This window comes from Podarcis filfolensis (genome assembly GCF_964270895.1).
Source record: "Podarcis filfolensis genome assembly, chromosome: 1".
In the NCBI taxonomy this organism is placed as follows: Eukaryota; Metazoa; Chordata; class Lepidosauria; order Squamata; family Lacertidae; genus Podarcis; species Podarcis filfolensis.
Window position 1 is genome coordinate 4,938,856 of NC_139604.1, and position 15,869 is coordinate 4,954,724.

Consider the following 15,869-nt stretch of genomic DNA (forward strand, 5'->3'; position numbering starts at 1 on the left):
CGGGATGGAAAACTCTCTGCTTACAGCTGCACCATAAAAAGGCAGAATTTGCAAAGCACCTGGTACGTGTTGAACACTCTAGAAATAATGTATGACTGTGAATCTTCCATGCATGCTTGAGCTCAGACTTAGCAAATAAAACACCAATTATGGGTTTTGATCTGGGTGTCTTTCTGCAACTCACAAATAGACATAGTTATGAGAAAAGGAATATAAGGGTTATTTCATTAAATGGGATGTAACAAGCTGTATTTGTCCTAAATATGCCAACTCCTTTGGCCTCAAAGTGGAGATGAGCACTGCACCCCATAGCTGAATTCGACTGGACTTAACCACCCAGGGGTCCTTTACCTTTTCACCTTTATATATGTTTTTAATTTTTTGTATATTTATAATAATTAAAACACAGAGCACCAGAGGTGCAACCTTTTTATTGGGCCAGTAAACAGGAGTCCAGTATGCTTTCATTTTCCAAGAACAGGAAGTGCATCACCTTTGTTGGTGGGAAGCAACAAAGCTGCGTTATAACTCAAGTGCTAGAATAACTCGCTGTAGCTAGACTTTTCTATTAGCAGCAGCATATCAAATACGGCTAGGAGAAGCAATGCACCACCACCCAGTCTGTAAAATCCCGACAAAGCCACACAGTCTAGCTATTAGCCATGCCACAACAAACAGCAGTTTTGAATGGGTGCTTATAGTGGGTACAAACCACTCATTTTAGAGCTAAACTTTACTCCTAAGAAATAATATATTTGATTTTTCAATAGAGGCTGGTCATATTTATATCAGGTGGGGGAGACCTTGGGTGCTCCCGACGATTCTGAACTACAACTCCCATCAGCCCTAGCCAATGGAAGGAGATTATGGGAGTTGTAGTTCAGCAACATCTGGAGGGCCCAGAGCTTCCCTACACCTGATTCATATGAAGAAAGAGAGTTTGGACTTGATATCCCACCTTTCACTCCCCTTAAGGAGTCTCAAAGTGGCTAACAATCTCCTTTTTCCCTTCCTCCCCCACAACAAACACTCTGTGAGGTGAGTGGGGCTGAGAGACTTCAGAGAAGTGTGACTGGCCCAAGGTCACCCAGCAGCTACACGTGGAGGAGCGGGGAATTGAACCCGGTTCACCAGATTACGAGTCAAGCGCTCTTAACCACTACACCACACTGGCTCTCTTTTAAGGGGAAAATCCTGCTGTGTTTATGAATTTTATACTCATTCAGCCATTTTCATAGACCCATATAAGGCTGTATTTCAGGAAACCTAAAAAAGGTAGATCCACACCTTTATTTCCAACAAGGCGCCATTTCCCAGTAAAAACTTCCCTGTAGGAAGTAGGTCTTTGGAACAGTCCAAATCCATTACAGTCCCGTGCAAACCAGTGTGATTTCAACAAGAATGCCAGGCTTGCTAAACCCCTGCAGCCCTGCATCTGATCCTTGATCAGTAAGGAACAACTGAAAATTAGACTGCAGTCCATGCACCATCTACCTCAAAGGTTGGCTTGCAGTTCAACTGCTTGACCCTGTGCCACAATCCATGCAGCTTCTGTGTTCCTTCCAATACAGCAGCTGACCTACTGGGCACTTCAACAGAAATACCTAGCGAAAGCTAGTAGCCAGCATATTGAAAGGATACCCAAAGGATTCTCTTTCAGTCCCCTCTGGGGTCCACCTCTGCGCCCTTTCCTCTCAATCTAGCTGCCAAAACACACACACACACACACCCATTTGCAGTACATATGCTGATGTTGCTAATCAGCACGACACTTTGCCAGCTTACATCAATATGCCTCACCTGAGATGCAAGACGCAGCTGGAACAACGAATTGCGGGAGGGGGGAGCTGTGTGGGATTCTCTTTCTTCCATTAGGAATAGGCAGTGCTATGAAGAATCACAGCGCACAAATTGTGTGCTTGTGTGTATTACACACTCAAAGGGTAAAATTCTGGGGAAATAACATGCACTGGGCAAGAAAACTCCAGAAGCAGAGCGTTCAGGCGATGTGCTGGACACAGTGCCTTGCCTCTGTAATGGGTTGGTTTTTTGTTTTGTTTTTCATAGAATCATAGAGTTGGAAGAGACCACAAGGGCCATCGAGTCCAACCCCCTGCCAAGCAGGAAACACCATCAGAGCACTCCTGACATATGGTTGTCAAGCCTCTGCTTAAAGACCTCCAAAGAAGGAGACTCCACCACACTCCTTGGCAGCAAATTCCACTGTCGAACAGCTCTTACTGTCAGGAAGTTCTTCCTAATGTTTAGGTGGAATCTTCTTTCTTGTAGTTTGGATCCATTGCTCCGTGTCCGCTTCTCTGGAGCAGCAGAAAACAACCTTTCTCCCTCCTCTATCTGACATCCTTTTATATATTTGAACATGGCTATCATATCACCCCTTAACCTCCTCTTCTCCAGGCTAAACATGCCCAGCTCCCTTAGCCGTTCCTCATAAGGCATCGTTTCCAGGCCTTTGACCATTTTGGTTGCCCTCCTCTGGACACGTTCCAGTTTGTCAGTGTCCCTCTTGAACTGTGGTGCCCAGAACTGGACACAGTACTCCAGGTGAGGTCTGACCAGAGCAGAATACAGTGGCACTATTACTTCCCTTGATCTAGATGCTATACTCCTATTGATTTTAACACATTTTATTGTGTTAAAATCAATAGGAGTATAGCATCTATTGATTTTAAAATCAATCTATTGATTTTAAAATCAATCTATTGATTTTAAAATCAATCCTATTGATTTTAACACATTTTATTGATTTCAACACATTTTATTAATTTTCCAAAGATAATAAAAAACACAAAGAAACAAAAACATACATTCACAAAAATAATTTAAAAAACAAAAAAAAAACAACAAAATACATTTGTGGGATTCCTAGAATCCCTTGACTTCCATCTAAACCCTGACTTGGTTCTACTTTTTATCAACTTACTGCATGTCCGTTGTTATATTTATATCATATTTAAATCATCCACTATCCATTCATGATAAAATTACAAGTGATCTTAAAACCCTACTAATGTATTAAGCTGTGTACAGTCATACCTCGGGATGAATATGCTTCAGCTTAAATATTTTCGGGTTGTGCTCCGCGGCGACCCGGCAGTAACGGAGCGCGTTACTTCCGGGTTTTGCAGCTCGCGCATGCGCAGGCGCTCAAAATGACGTCATGCGCATGTGCGGAAGCGGCGAAACATGACCCGCGCAGACACGCAGTCACGTCTTTTGTTTGCTTCAGGATGCGAATGGGGCTCCGGAACGGATCCCGTTCGCATCCAGAGGTACCACTGTACATTGCTTCTGTATATATGCAATAAACATATTCCATTCTTACTTGAATTCATTGTCGTCTCTTCCTCTCAGTTTCATCGTCAATTTTGCCATTTCAGCATATTCCATCAATTTAACTGTAATGAATTGGATGAGAGCCAACAAACTGAATCTCAATCCAGATTAAGACTGAGGCACTTGTTAGTAGGCAGTTCCCTAGACCAGATGGCTGGGAGGTTGCCTTCTCTTGTTGGGTTACACTCCCTCTGAAGGAGCAGGTATGTAGCTTGGGGGCACTCCTGAATCCTTTGCTGTTGGCTTAAGGCTTAGTGGTGCAAAGAACCTTCCCTTCAGCTTTGACTGATGACCCAGCTGCACCCCTATCTGGACCAGAATAGCCTAACTTCTGTCGTCTATGCTCTGGCAATCTCTAGATTACTGCAATGTGTTATTACAGTCATACCTCGGGTTACAGATGCTTCAGGTTGCGTTTTTTCGGGTAGCGGACCGCCGAAACCCGGAATTACTGGAATGATTAACATTCTATAGACTCTGAAATGTGGTTGTGGGTGAGGGGTTATTGGTTTGCCATTGTTTTATTATATATTTTGTGCCCTCATTTTATATTTTTATGTTGTGAAATGCCTGTGATCTTCAGATTAAGGGCAGTACACTTTTTTTTTTTTTAAAAGGAGTGCCACAGTCAAAAAGCCCTCTGACAACCTATCTGGTACATACATACAATGCATAACAAGTCTGAGTTTTCAACATGTCCAGAATCTGATCTCTTTAACGAACCACGTAGCAAGGAAGCTCAGGACGCCTGGTGTGATTGGTATAGGACGGCAACCACATTTTGGAGAGAATGATGATGTACATTCATCTTCACATGGTCATATGTCATTGTTAGCGGAAATTTATTATTTCCATTTTATATTTGTATACCTTGCCACTTCTTCCAAGGAACTCAAACCAGTGAGGTTTTTTTTATCCTACAGAAACCCTGCATGGTGGGCTATGCTGCCTGTCTGCCTTTCTCAAGATCACCAAAACCTATTCAGGTATTTGCACGGGCAAACCAACAAAGAAAACGATGCTTTTTGGTCTTCACAGTTAACAATTCTTTTGTTTGAAAACATCCTCTCCTCTCTGGGTGCAGCAGGATGAGCAGGTTCTGTCCCCAAAGGCAAGGTAGTTTAAACAAAAAGTCTGAAAGCCCACATGGAGCCGCCAAGTGCCATTTAAGTTTCCAGTGTCACATGTCAATTAAACTTCTGCTGATCAAAACAGGGTGGAGAGGAAGAGGTTAAAACAAGAGCCATCACAAATCACCTTGCGGATATAAAGAAAAACAGGACGTTTATCAGCTAGGTTGTTGGTTCATGAAAGCATCCTTATTCAGCTAATCAGAGACTTATTTTTCTCACAAATGAGAGCTTAAAAGAGATTATTGCTGCATACTCCTGGGAATAGGGAAGGAAGAAGAGTAATGAAAGCAAATGTTACAATCACAAGCTGGGACAATTAAATAAAAAGAACAACTATTTTGCTAGTTTGAATGAAGTAAGTTTCTGGATAAGGAGTAAGACTCTCATTTCCTCAGATAATTGAACATTTTTTGGGGGGGAAGGGGTGAGAAAATATGTACAGTCATGCCTCTTGCGTTCTGCTCTTGTTGCGGACTTTCAGCTTACAAACGCAGCAAACTCAGAAGTGTTTACTTCCGGGTTTGCCGCCTGCACATGCGCAGAAGCGATCTGCATGCTTCACGCACGCGCAGAAACGCACATGCGCAGAAGAGGCGCTCTAGTTGTGAACTTTTTGGGGTGCGAATTTACCCATGAGATCACCTGAGCCCATATACACCCACTCAATCACTTTGATCTGTGAACTGGCATTGTTACAAGTGCCACATAATACCCGTTCCACATAAGAAATCAGTATTTTAGTGTGGCCACCTCCACATTGGAACTCCCTGGCTATTGATATCAGGCAGGCAACTTGCTATATACCAGGCATAGGCAAACTCGGCCCTCCAGATGTTTTGGGACTACAACTCCCATCATCCCTGACCACTGGTCCTGTTAGCTAGGGATGATGGGAGTTGTAGTCCCAAAAAAATCTGGAAGGCCAAGTTGGTCTATGCCTGGTATATACGGTACTCTTTTCAGTGCCTGCTAAAAACATTCTGCTTAGACAAGCCTGCCCAGATACCGGTATTTAAAATGTTGATGCATGTTTAATCTGTTTTTAGTTTATTGTTGATTTGCTTTTTCTTAAATGTTTTAAATTACTATTGCTATTTTATTGATAAATGTATTGTTTTCTGGTTTTTTTTTTTTTTGTAAATGGTTTTGAGGTGGTTTTATATATACACAATCAAGCCATGTATAAATTTTATGAAATTAATAAATATTTTGTCTGCCTGTTCAATTAAGATGCACACCTTTATTCCAATGAGGAGGAAAACTCCCAAGGACATGGACTCTCCGGTACAAGTGCAGAACACTAACCTGCTGGATGTTCATTTGCTGCATAATGGTTTCGACCACAATCCCCCCCCCCAATCTACCACATTTTTATCTCCAGTCTTTTGGGGGTGGTACATGTCAGGAACTCAGCTGCCATCAGCTATCATGGCCAAAGATCTGGAATTATGGGAAAACTTGTTTGGGGGGGGCACAGGATCTCTATTCCTGGAATCCCTCCCATTTTGTCCTCACAACAACCCTTTGACTGTGGTTAGACCAAGAGAGTGGCTGGCCCAGCTTCAAAGGGTGACTATGTGGCCAAGTGGAGATTTCACAGCGCTCCCTGTAGCCATTACAGTCATACCTCGGGTTGAATGTGCTTCAGGTTGAGCGCTTTCGGGTTGCGCTCCGTGGCAACCCGGAAGTAACGGAGTGTGTTACTTCCGGGTTTCGCCGCTCGCGCATGCGCAGATGCTCAAAATGACGTCACACACATGTGCGGAAGCGGCGAAACGCGACTCACGCATGCGCAGTCGCATCTTACGTTCCATTCAGGATGCAAACGGGGCTCTGGAACGGATCCTGTTCGCATCCTGAGGTACCACTGTACTGCACAACTAGTGCAGCAGGACCCTGAGGCAGAACACAAGGCCGACTTACTCAAAAAGCAGCTGTAAAATCTTATAGCATGGAGCTGAAGCAAACCTCCTCCACTCTTACTCTCTGAAGCTAGACTGAAACTGTATTGTGTGTGTGTGTGTGTGTGTGTGTGTGTGTGTGGTGTGTATGGGTGTGGGTGAGAAAGAGAAAGAGAAAGAGAAAGAGAAAGGGAGAGAGACAGAAGCAACTCCCCCCATCCCTCACATACATCAGGCTGAGTACTTCTGACACCCAAATCCAAAAAGACCACTACCCAAAAAGCGACTTTAGGCAAGCCCAGGGCAACTGTGGAAAGCTCACACACCCGTTCTGTATCATGTCCCCTCAGTTTCAAATGCAACTTGCCACAAGCCATGGAAGGACTTCTGCTCAGGAAAGACCACCCTGTATCTGCCTTGGGCATGAAGGACTAGTTGTGTTTGTCTTTGGAAACAAGCCAGGAGAAAACAGAGACACCAGCCTGTTCAATGGGCTGAATAATATTACGACAAGAGCCAAGCTGAAATTTCTCAGAACACTTTTCTTCTGAAAAGATGAGGCATTTCCCCTCACCCTCTTAGGAGAGGCCACTTTGAAGAATTTTCCCCAACATTTTCTGGTTTTTTTTGGTAGTGTGGCTTCCATTTCCCCTTCACAATGACATGGAACAATGCTAGTTAAGGTAAAGGTAAAGGGACCCCAGACCATTAGGTTCAGTTGTGACCGACTCTGGGGTTGCGGCGCTCATCTCTCTTTATTGGCCGAGGGAGCCGGCGTACAGCTTCCAGGTCATGTGGCCAGCATGACTAAGCCGCTTCTGGTGAACCAGAGCAGCGCACGGAAACGCCGTTTACCTTCCTGCCGGAGTGGTACCTATTTATCTACTTGCACTTTGATGTGCTTTCGAACTGCTAGGTTGGCAGGAGCAGGGACCGAGCAATGGGAGCTCACCCTGTCACAGGGATTTGAACCGCCGACCTTCTGATCGGCAAGTCCTAGGCTCTGTGGTTTAACCCACAGCGCCACCCAATGGTAGTTAGATGATGCTAAATGATGGACAGGCTGCTGCTGCAAGCTGTACACACTTACACACACTCTTAGGGGGGAAAGGAACGTGTTGGTTCTGCTACTTCCGCTGCTAATGATGAGCCTCACCCCTGAGAAACCATTGGAAAATTCTTCCTGCCCCTGGGGAGATCTTGTGAAACGGTTGCTCCCAATTTCTCTGCCCACAAATAGGGCAGGTGGTTTTTAAGGGCCGTTTGTGCACAGCTCTAACCAAGATAAATAACTAAGGTTGGGGGAAAGGGAGTTAAACTGCTGTAGAGCACGAAACGCAACGCAGAAATGAAACGAATGGCTTCAGCCCAAGGTCAGAAACTTGTCAGCTCCTCCTTAAAGATTACAAGAAAGCAGCGGTCTCACTCCAAGAAGACAATTCCCTCGACTGCGAAGAACTAAGCTAGTTCCAGTGACAACAATAGAACAACAATTGTTTAAGGAGTCTCCCACTGCCAACAAAGAAAAGAGAACACATCTTCCTTCGGTTGACAAAAGGAATGTATAGAAAAGCAAGGCTCCAGAGATCTCCCTCTAAGTTATGTTATCCCGCATTCTGAACAAACTAAAGCACGGCCAAATGTCCAGAAATAAAAAGGAAGGCAGAGCTGTCAGAGGAAAAACCAACTTGGTGGGATAAATGGACGCAGAAGAAAGACAGAATGTGAAAAATGATAATATTTCTTCCCCTGTTAGAGAACAGGTATCTGTTTCCGTCCTCTTCTCTATACGTGAACCCCAGCAATCTAAATGTGTCCAGGAACTAAAGAGTTATTTGATTGTATTAAAAGCATTTCCTTATTGCAACAGAAGTCTTGAGGGCTGCTTTAAAAGGATGGGTAATTTTCCAAAACCTGCTCTCAAAGTTACATATATAAATAGGATTTCAGAAGATGGCATGGCCAGATGTAAGATATTATTTGATTATTGCCTCGGCAAGATCTCAGGTTTAGACTGCGCATGGCCAGTCTCTCAAATTAGGTGGTTTACTGCTTGGCAATGACAGTGCTATTTGGTTTTATTACTGGGAAGTCTGATTTTATTTTGCCAATGCTATGCTAACAGTCAGATAGTCTAAAGTACACTGAGCCAAGTATTCCAGTCTGTAAGATCTGTTAAATCTTACAGCGAGTTTTCAAAAGTAACCAATAGCTCCATAACGTCTAAGAAAACTGAGCGTAAAAGGCAACCACAAATAACAGCTGCCTATAAAGGTAAAAAGTGACTGTGCAGTTATCTGCCTTTATATAAATACACTGTAAGAAGGCTAAATAGCTTGAAAGTGCATTTTTAGCTATGCTTCCTTTAAGGCTGTGGCGGCTACAGAAATCTTCATAAGCACAATATGCTTGCAGTCCTCTCTGTTGTGTTTTATTTTTTACGTTTTATTTATTAGATGTGGATGCTTTGTGACTTAACTATTCAATTTAGGCATGCTTAACGTTCTTCAAGCCATTATTTTGTATTAATGGCTTAGATTTGTTTCCATTCATGCTTTTATTTTTGTGATTGCGAATGGCGATATAATTTTATGCCAAATAGTTTGAAATGTGGCTTGCTCTTTTCTTCTTCAATGTATTTTTATTGTTCTTTTCAAACAAAAACGGGCGGGGGGGGGCACCCTCCCAGGCAATTGCAAGTATAAGAACAAGGACACTGGCATGAATTAGGTGGTTACATTGTAAAATCATCCGTGTCTAAGCCTGTCCCTCCACACATGACTATGCGCGGCCAGTGGTTGCCACATCTGTGCTAGTGAACTGGATAAAAGGATAGCTGGGCCCTTGAGGAGCATGAAAACCAAAACCTATAGCCCTCTTAGATGTCTAATTAAATTGACTTATCTTAACACTGTTTAGAGGCTTGGCCTCTTTCTCTCTCTCCCTCCTTTTTCTTTTTCTTTGCAGACTCTCCAAAGATCCTCTCAAGTCACCTTCTCAGGGTCATACTATATATATATATATATATATATGACAGGGGAGCCATGTTCGTTCTGTCTGGTGGCCCTCAATTATGGACCTCCCTCTCCTCAGTTACTCCTGGCACAGTCGCCGTATTTCCCCCCCCCCCCCCGCCAGGTAGCCAAGATACACTTCTTTGCACAGGCTTTGGGGAGCAGCCGAGTTATTTAAGACTGGACTGGTCCTTCCCCGCTTTGGCGCAGTAATAAACTTTGTACTTTCATTTTGGTTTTAAGGTTATTTAATGTGTTTCATTGAATGTAGGTTCCCTGAAATGGTTCTTTGTCCGACAGCACCCGGTCTTTATCGGGTCCCAAGCCCCGCCCACCTGGCCTGGCTGTCCAGGATTCAAATAAACAGATGGTGGGAAAGCCCAGTGGCCGGCCTAGGAATTCCCCAACGGATGATCGCCTAGCTGTCGTGTTGCTTCCCAGCGGTAGGATTTTGGTGCGACGAGCCGCAATTGTCGCCCACCCCGTGACCGCGCAAGCGGCCAATTTGGAACCTTGCGGTGGAGGGCAGGTAACAAATTCAAACAACCAAGCAAGCCTGCCCTACTCACAGTGTTTTTAAACAAAAGATGTGCTCAGATTGGGGGTCAAGGCCAGTCCCCCCATATCTCCCCTTTCCTCCCACTGCTCCCCTGTTTGTTTGTTTTTGCTTCCAGTCTGTCTCTTATAATGGAAGCGATCTGAGCTGGGAAGAAAAGGATGTCAAGCAATAGCAAACAGAGAGGAAGACGGGGGAAAGTTTCATATCCTTTACAGCATATGTGTTCTGTTGCAAATATTACCCCAGGCTCCAGCTTTAGAAATGAATGAGGAAGGGGAAAGGGCAAAAACCACACACGGCCGCCCTCACCAAACTTCCTTGTTTGTTTATGAAAGAGGGCTGGCTGGCACCATAGCATTTCATCTGTACCTGTGCATTTTGCTGACGGTCTGGTGCAAATACCAAGAGATTTCCTAGCATGCAATTCCTGTAAATGAAAGCGTGCTCCACTTCCTTGGACTCCGGACAAATACCCACCCTACCCAGTGGGGTAAGCCAGTCTTGCTTAATAGGGAAAGAAATAAAATATTCACATCTGCGCAAGTAAAATATTTATATCTGCAACAGAATTATGGGCTTTTGAAATGTGCACTCTGTTAATGTATTGGCAACGAACAAGCCAAGCCCTATCACTGTCCAAGTCAGTATTGTCTGAGCTGATTGGAAGCAACTTTTGAAGGTCTCAGGAAGAGAGATTTTTCCAGCTGTTAATATCTGAGACTGTTTTAACTGGAGATTCCAGGGACTGAACTGGAAACCTTGTTTGCTTACTGGGCAGGGCCTCTTTCCCTTTCCGTCCAAGGAAGTGGAATCAACCTTGAAATGTTTGGAGATGCAAGGCTGAAAGGTAACCCTGTAGCTCAATCACGGGGGCTCTTGTGTGGCCGATTCCCCTTCCTCCAAAATAAGCAGCCAACGTTGCATTAAACGTTTCTTTAAAAAAAAAAAAGATTTTCCTCCAAGTTGCCTCGAGGGCAGCTCTTGAACCAATAGGTGGGATGCAAGTTACCTGTCGCAGTGGTTGCACTTGAAGGGTTTTGCCCCCGTGTGTTTCCTGTAGTGTCGCGTGAGCTCGTCGCTTCGTGCAAAACGCCACTCGCACCCTTCCCACGAACACTTGTAAGGCTTCTCACCTGCAAAGAAGACGGAAGAAGTTTTGTCAGTGTCAACCAAAAGCTGGAGTGTCTGGTGTTGTAAACAAAAATTGCCCTTTTCCCTTGTGGGGTATCCAAGAGCCCATATAGAGTCCTTACATAGGTTCCCTATTGGTAGGAGAAAATAACAGAGGCCAACCAGAGAATACTGAGAAGCAAAGCAGCTAGTAAGCCTGATCTTTATTGATCTGTTGCAACAGGGTGCTCCCCTCAGCCGCAGGAGAGGAGGAGGAACCCCGAAAAATGGCGTGCAAGGCCTTATAAAGACTTTTGAAATTGCCACCCTGTAGATCAAGACCACCCCCAGAAACATCATACATACATCACAGAAGGGGTGTAACCTAAGACCACCCCTCAGATACATCATACCTACATCACAAAAAAGGCGGTCTAAAACAGAAATTTTGAATGTTGTTTTTCTCCTGTCATTGTTTATCTCCTGTCTGGCAGGTTACTTGACTGGATTTCCTGGGTAGCCTGGCCAGTCTTTTGTAATGATAAATACTTAGTTCCTGGGCCAGGTCACAGGCTCACACCCTGTTCATATCTTAAATGTGCCCTTAAGACAGGATTTGTGAGGAAAGAGACAATGGGGAGGTTTGCCACTTTGACCTTGCAGAGAAAACATTTGCTCAGTTTAGGAATCAAAATGGTTCCAGGTTGGTCTTCTTGTGCTGATCTATGTACATGCTTGGTTGGTACACTTATGAACATTACCATATATCTAAGACCATAAAATTCCTATCACAGTGGTCACCAATATCTTACATGCCAAAGAGGAGGGTTGCGTTGCTGCCAGAGCATCATGGCCTCTCCAAGTTGTCTATGTACCCTGAATAAAGCAGGAGATTTCAATTTCCAAGCCCTCCTGATATCATCTCTCCTTCTGAAATCAGGGGATTGGGGAGGGGGCGATTGTGGTGGAGTTTGGCGGATTTTTTTGGTGGTTTTTTTTTTTAAAAAAGGGCTTTTCAAGGGCTTCCAGAAGTTTAGAGGGTATTTGCAGGCTTTTTCAATGGCATTCCCAATATACGCACGCAATTTCACTTAAATGCACAGTGCCTCAGAACATAACCCATGCATAAATAGGCCTGTAATAAGAAACTAGTGGAGGAACCAAGATATTCTGTAGCAGACCCTTAAAGCTGCCTTTGAAATCTGAGACTGTGAAACTCTTATGACACTTATGAAAGCGGCTCATTTACTACAGGAAGCACTAGTTCTATTTTCAATGATTAGCACTGTAATTGATTTCTTCTTTTTTTACAAAAATAAAATAAAATAAAATCTGAACAACAGCCCAGTTTCATCTCTTCTGGATGGGCCCATTCACACATGAAAGTTGCATTCATCTAGTAGTTTAGGTCTAGGTTCGAAATATGTAGTTGTGAGCTGGTGCTAGGTGATGGTGCAGTCATGTTTTAACCCTAGTTAAATGAGACCTGATTTGCAACAGAAGCAAATGATTTTCACAGCAGGCAATGATGCTGCTTCTGTGGGATGAAACCAGGGGCACCATAGAGATACGTAAGAGAGATACTGTCATTTCATTTTTGCTCCCCTTCTCTTGTGAAAGCCTGCCAATGTGCTTGTCGCCATCGCAACTGATGAAGCATTCTGCTCTTTGAAAGATGGTGTTAATCCAAACCAGAGGGAGGACGACCAGCGAATGGTACAGCATCCTTTCAGCTTAGGTCTCCTCTCTCCAATCTAGTTGTCATTCAGACAGCACCTAGTTGCAGACAGTGGATGGCTCCAATATCTGCGTATTTTAACATGAGAAAGAATCCTGATATTGAAACCAAACACACACAGTACTCAATACGCAGCTACACATTCAGTATGCAGCTCAGCAAGAACAAAGGTGGGCCCAATAGCAAAAGAGAGTACACAGTGAAAGAAGAACAACAGTCTTCATTGTTGCTTCCTTAATAAGGAACTGTCAGCACCAGGGAAGAGGGAAATAGTTTTAAAATACTGGAAATCACCTTAAAGATGCCCTTTAAAGCTCATTCACAGCCACTGCCTTCAAGTGACAAGCTTCTTGAATCCTAAACACTGTTATTTATTATTAGCAAGAGCAAGGAGAGAAATGGGAGATCTGATTGCTTTATAGCCCAAATCTAAGAGAAACCACATGTTCAAGGAGTGGGCAAATGAAGACGGGAGAAACAGGCCCAAATTAATCTCCAGTTTAAGCCCCCCAATTATAATGAAGCTAACATAAGCATCTCTCATCAGGGCCCAAGGAAGGCAAAAAGAGAGAGGCTTCTCTGTGGTTAGTCATTTACGAAACATTACTGATTGCAAGCTAGGCTCTGCTACTCCGAAGATAAAGTGGAAATCTGGCACAGGCAGATGAGGAGAATGGGCAGAGATATCTCCTACAGTTCAGCAACCAGAGCCTTTTATCCTCAGCTCAGATGGGTTTCCAAATGAAAAGGAGAGAGAGTGATCTAAAACTGAAAGGCAGAGCAATGCAGAAAGGAAACTCTATACAAAATTGAAGCAGGTGTAGCAAAGCCAAACACCCATTGATCCACCAGCCCATCAGTCAAGTGATCTCGTCTCTCAAGGCAATAAATGAGAAAGCAGGGTAGCCGGATCATGCGAAGAGGGATGGGGTTCCTGTGGCTTTAAAGTTATGGGGGACAAGGGGATTTCAGCAGGTGTAGCTTGTGACTCCAGCTACACCTGCTGAAATCCTCACCCTCCCACACAACAGTTGAAGATGCAGGAACCCTGTTCCGTTTTGCATCCAGCTGCCTTAGGGGAAAGTGAGGGGGAAAGTGGGGAGAGCTGGAGGTGTTGGGTTTTTTAAAAGTGCATTGTTTCATTTCACATAACGTATTGGAACTCTCTTGAATTCAAGAGTTCTCAATGGCTCAAAACTGCTAAGACATATCAATACACATAATAAATGTTGGAAATGTAAAGAAAAAGAAGGAACATTTTATCGTATGTGGTGGGAATGTAAAAAAGCAAAGAACTTCTGGGAAATGATATATTTGTTGTTGTCGTTTAGTCGTGTCCGACTCTTCATGACCCCATGGACCAAGCACGCCAGGCACTCCTGCCTTCCGCTGCCTCCCCCAGTTTGGTCAAACTCATGTCCGTAGCTTCAAAAAATGATATATAATGAGATGAAAAAGATGTTGAAATATACATTTTTTAAAAAACCAGAAGCAGTTTTACTTGGTATTATAGGTCAGGACATTAATAGGCAAGATGTTAAATTGTTTTTATATGCAACAATTGCGGCAAGAGTATTGTTAGCCCAGAAATGGAAACAAGAAGAAATTCCGACGAAAGAAGAATGGCAGATGAAATTAATCAACTATGCAGAATTGGACAAAATGATGGTAAGGATTCGAAACCTGCGGGACCAGAGATTTACAGAAGATAGGAAGAAGTATATGAATTATTTGAAGAGCAACTGTAATCAACAAATTACGCTAGTAGGACTACAAGAAGTTTTGTAAGGAGAAATATACGAAGTGTTACAAAGTAGACAAAGATAGAGATATTGGTTATGTGTTTGAAATGTAATAGGGAAGATAAGAAATGCATACTAAGAGATTAGTTTGGAAAATTTTCAGACAGGATTGATGGAAGTCAAAAAAATTGAATAAGATGTACAAGTATGTGTAATTACTGTTGAAAATTATATGTTAAAAAACTAATAAATATATATATGCGTCAATACATATACATGTCAGTACATATATGCTCATGAGTGCCTTTGAGCATGAGATGAATGCCCTCCCCTCTGTACAGCAAAAGGTATGTTTCTTAATGCAATTTAAAATAAAGCAGAGCAGCGAGAACAAACAGATCGCTCATTTTTAGGCGAGGCTTCACGCCTTCCTAAATGTTGCGACACAGTTTCTGGCTCAAAACACACTTTGAAATGCATGTTTTAAGACAAAATATTATTTATTATTATTATTATTATTATTATTATTATTATTATTATTATTATTATTACTCCACCCATCTGGCTGGGTTTCCAATATTTTAAAATATGTTTAAAAGTACACATAAAAATGCCAACTTTCATATGGGTTGAATAAAAAAAAAGCAGAATAATGTGGAAGTGGGACACAAATTGGAAACATTCCTACACGTGGGTAGAGGAGGACGGCACAAATACAATTAGTAACACTATTTCCCCAGACCATTGTCACACCATTTCCCCATTTTTAACAGAAATACTCCACCCCTATTCTGCCACAAATCATTTCTCTCATAACTGGGCATGTGGCAGAATGAATGGTTAGTCCCCATAGTTTATCTACTTGTGTTGGGAGTCAGAGTGCTCAAGTACCTGCAGAGGGAATTTTACTTCCCCTCCCTCGCATCTTTGTTTGCTCTCCCTTCCATTGCCCGTGATCCCGACAATAAGGGCTGATGAAAAATCCATAAAAATGTCCGGCGGAAACCAGGACGTATGTCAACCCATATCAGAAGTGTTGGGTTTTCTTTGGTGAATTTCCTTCAAACAGCTCAAAAACATCAATTTTTTTTGAGGGGGGGGAGATTTTGCAAAGAAAAAAGCTCAACAATTTTGTCACCCCCCCCCCAAGTTATACACCTTGCACAGCAAACACAACTGCTCCAGCAACAAGTTATTTACTCCAGTGCCTTGTGCAACAAATGACCTGGCCAGGTGGCTCTCTGACACTGGTTTATAAAAGATGCACCTATTATGTAAACTATATCTTATGCAGAAACTAACTGCTTAACACCAT

The 15,869-nt window shown here is 43.1% G+C and overlaps 1 protein-coding gene across 1 annotated transcript in view; it reads right to left on the reverse strand.

Moving 5' to 3' along the window:
• KLF7 (KLF transcription factor 7) overlaps nt 1–15,869 on the reverse strand; it is a 79,207-nt gene that overhangs the window by 5,559 nt on the left and 57,779 nt on the right. Inside the window, exon 4 of the mRNA XM_083572443.1 lies at nt 10,974–11,097. Within this exon, the coding sequence (XP_083428569.1) occupies nt 10,974–11,097 (124 nt within the window). The remainder of the gene's footprint in view (nt 1–10,973; nt 11,098–15,869) is intronic.